General features: G+C 38.4%; 1 protein-coding gene across 6 annotated transcripts in view; it reads left to right on the forward strand.

The window, feature by feature from the left end:
• Positions 1 to 80: 80 nt before the first annotated feature.
• LOC105556054 (putative nuclease HARBI1) overlaps positions 81 to 3,273 on the forward strand; it is a 6,902-nt gene continuing 3,709 nt past the window's right edge. For 3 of the 6 annotated variants that reach the window (XM_012003116.1, XM_012003121.1, XM_012003120.1), the window contains exons 1-2: positions 81 to 1,008; positions 1,236 to 1,381. In XM_012003116.1, coding sequence (XP_011858506.1) covers positions 983 to 1,008; positions 1,236 to 1,381 — 172 coding nt within the window. In that variant the 5' untranslated portion in view covers positions 81 to 982. The other 3 variants (XM_012003118.1, XM_012003117.1, XM_012003122.1) reach the window with 3 other exon arrangements.

Genomic DNA, 3,273 nt, shown 5'->3' on the forward strand with positions numbered 1-3,273 from the left:
GGGTTAATTAACTTTCATCTAATTTCACAGTATTTCATTTAATTTCATAACGAAACTTATGATTTATTTTGATATTATCAGGGATACCCTGATGGAAAAATTTTGCTGAAAATGTAATGAAATTGATGAAAAGTGAAATGAAAGTTATTGGAAACTTGTTGAAACCATTTCAAATGTTGATCGTATATTGTATCATAAAAGATCACACTATGCCATCACGTGTGTGTTCATTATGCTATCACATATGCGTAAAGGTACCATTTCATGCGCAGCATACTGCCGCAGCAACTCGCTGCTATTGGTTGAAGAATTGTTACTAGATGCTGCAAAATAAATTTCACCATATTTTGCTTCATCGCTGTGAAGTTCAATTGAACGAACAGCAAAGCAGCAGACACGCGATCTAGCCGGCCAGTGCTGCTGCAGCTATTCCTTTTCCATGAGCAGCAAATATGCTTTAGTGAATTTGGATCACGTGACTAATTTGCTGCTGCTGCATGCTGCGTATGAAAAGGCACCTTTACACTATGCCATCACGTGTGCGTAATCACTGTACCACGGTCTTACATACAGGTCCTGCATCTCATATGGTGGGGGTAGGTTGAATTTTTAAGCCAAAAATCGTTTGTCTCTTGGCCACGAGAGTCGCTGCGGTACTGTTAGCAGCGGTAGTAGGACAGAGACACAGATATAGAAATCACGGTTTCTATATCTGTGTCTCTGTCCTACTACCGCTGCTATAGTACCGCAGCGACTCTCGTGGCCAAGAGACAAACGATTTTTGGCTTAAAAATTCGACTTACCCCCACCATATGAGATGCAGGACCTGTATGTAAGACCGTGCACTGTACCATCACACGTGTAATCACACGTGATGGCATAGTACGATCTTCTATGTGCGCATGTATACCAAAATCACTTCGTGATGCGAGCATGATGCGTTCGTGCATGCACTGTGTGATAATCACGCCGTGAAGGTAACATGAGCCCGCACGAATTGTTATCTGGGTTTGTTTTAATCTAAAATGATAATCAAACTCCGATTGGAAAACGTTGCATTCGTAGATTAGATAGTAATTAGCTACTTCTTAAATAAGCCACCACGTTTGCTCTTACCTCTGTTTTTTATTGGAAATCTGTACGGTTTTACGCGAAATGCGACAAGTAGCGAGCGAGCACGCGCACATTGGGAAAGGATCTTCATCGGATTAATTGATTGCGATCTTTAATTTCAGGCAGTTGTCACGTCGTACTGCAATGTATGTGCCATCCGCCAAAATGAAGTTCTTTATTTCGGTGTTGTGGATTTCATTCTTTATCAGCGTACGCTGCCAAACTATAACCCTAAATGGTGTCTGGACAGGAACTATTAATATTTGCGGTAAATATTATTAAATATTCTTTTTTCTTCAATAAAAGTGTGTAAGCTCTCGATTTGCACAAAGAATACGTAGGTGCGTGCGCGTAGGTATAACGTAGATATAATTCGTAATATCAGAGAGAACCCTGAAAGCGGCTATGCCGGTGTTTTACTTGTTAAGTTGATATGTTTCACGAAACTGTTTTGCGCGCCCCTTACGCCCATTTTTACTTTTGGAACTACTTCGCTACATATTTTCTGACACTGCCGATAAAAGGTGCGTTCCATTTCACGCATGATATGCACAACGCATCATTTATCTTTATTTCACATCGGGTAAATAACAAGAATAAATAATGCATTATGTGCATCATGCGTAAAACGGAATGCACTCAAAGCCTCCACTTTGTGCGTATCTATGCTACGCCTATTTTCCAGGATTGTGCCGTCAATTTCAAAGTTACGTCAACATAAAAAGTCTGCATGATATGTTTACATCAATTTTTCTCGTGTGGACCATAGAGGAAAGGCCTGTATTATGAGTAGGGCCCGGATGCACCCACACAGTACTAGATGTCCCATATACTTAGATAATTTTTTGAGTCGGACAAGAGCTGCGTTCGGCATTGCAAATCTGGGACGTCAGAGTGCCCTCTTGAGTGAATGAGAGAAGAAAGAGGAACAGCACTTCGGCACGTAAGATTAGCTATGCTGAACGTAACAGATCACTATAAAAATACATTGCGAATTCGTATACTTACTTTGTTATTACGAGAGAGAATCCCAAAAGGATCGATTGCACTTATACGATCTGCTGCCTCTTTATACATTTTCAGATATGAATTGGATTAATTGATTTATTGTAGCTTCTTAAAGAATTTGAACATAATTTTTTTGAGGAATTGAGTTTGCTCTTTTAATAAACATAGTTGATCCTTTTTTTATGAATAACGTTATCAAAAGATACGTTATTAAATATTTTTATTCCTAATGATTATGATATTATTAGGAACAAATTTGAGGGAAGACGGTAAAGAGTGGAAATTTTTGAAATTATTTAGGTATAGTTTCTTATTAAAAATTTGTGTCGATGAATGTGAAAGAAAAGAAAATTTCAATTTTTAGTTTCATCCATTGCTTTATTTTTAGAACTAACAAGAAAAGGTGTTAACAAATCAGTTATTTAATTAAAATTAAAATAATTTGCCTACTTTAATGATGAGGAAGCAATGTGCAAATTTCTAATTTGCACACTTTAATTTACTTTACTTTTTTCTAATTAGAAATTTGCACATTGCTTCCATTGTTATGGCTTCCTCATAGAGGAAGCTTTAAGAGCGAAATAAGAATAATTTGAATACTTTCAAGAAACATCGTAGTAAAGTTAGATTTCTCTCTTAAAGCTTCCTCTATGAGGAAGCCATAACAATGGAAGCAATGTGTAAATTTCTAATTTGCCTACTTTAATGATGAGGAAGAAATGTGCAAATTTCCAATTTGCACACTTTCAAGAAACATCGAAAAAAATTAGATTTCGCTCCTAAATCTTCCTCTATGAGGAAGCCATGTGCAAATTTCTAATTTGCACACTTTACTTTACTTTACTTTTTTCTAATTATACAGGGTGTCTGATGCAAAAGTAGCCACCTTGAAAATAGTGGTAGATTGGGTTAAACTAAAGAGAAATATCATGTACCGCGGTACAAAATAACAATAGATATCGAGTAATAAATTTACACGTTTGAGCGAATGAGGATGCAGGAGACAGTAGGCCGGACTCGGACATACACCGTGGTGGGAAAAAACCTAGGCGCGGCGGGGAGCGCGGCGCGGGCGGCGAGCGCGGCAGCGAGCGCGAGCGACGGGCGACCCGAAACATAAACATAGTATCTCGCGCGTCGCTCCACCTCCCG

The sequence above is a fragment of the Vollenhovia emeryi genome, unplaced genomic scaffold, assembly GCF_000949405.1.
Source record: "Vollenhovia emeryi isolate VEMERY1.0 unplaced genomic scaffold, V.emery_V1.0 DF940399.1, whole genome shotgun sequence".
NCBI lineage: Eukaryota > Metazoa > Arthropoda > Insecta > Hymenoptera > Formicidae > Vollenhovia > Vollenhovia emeryi.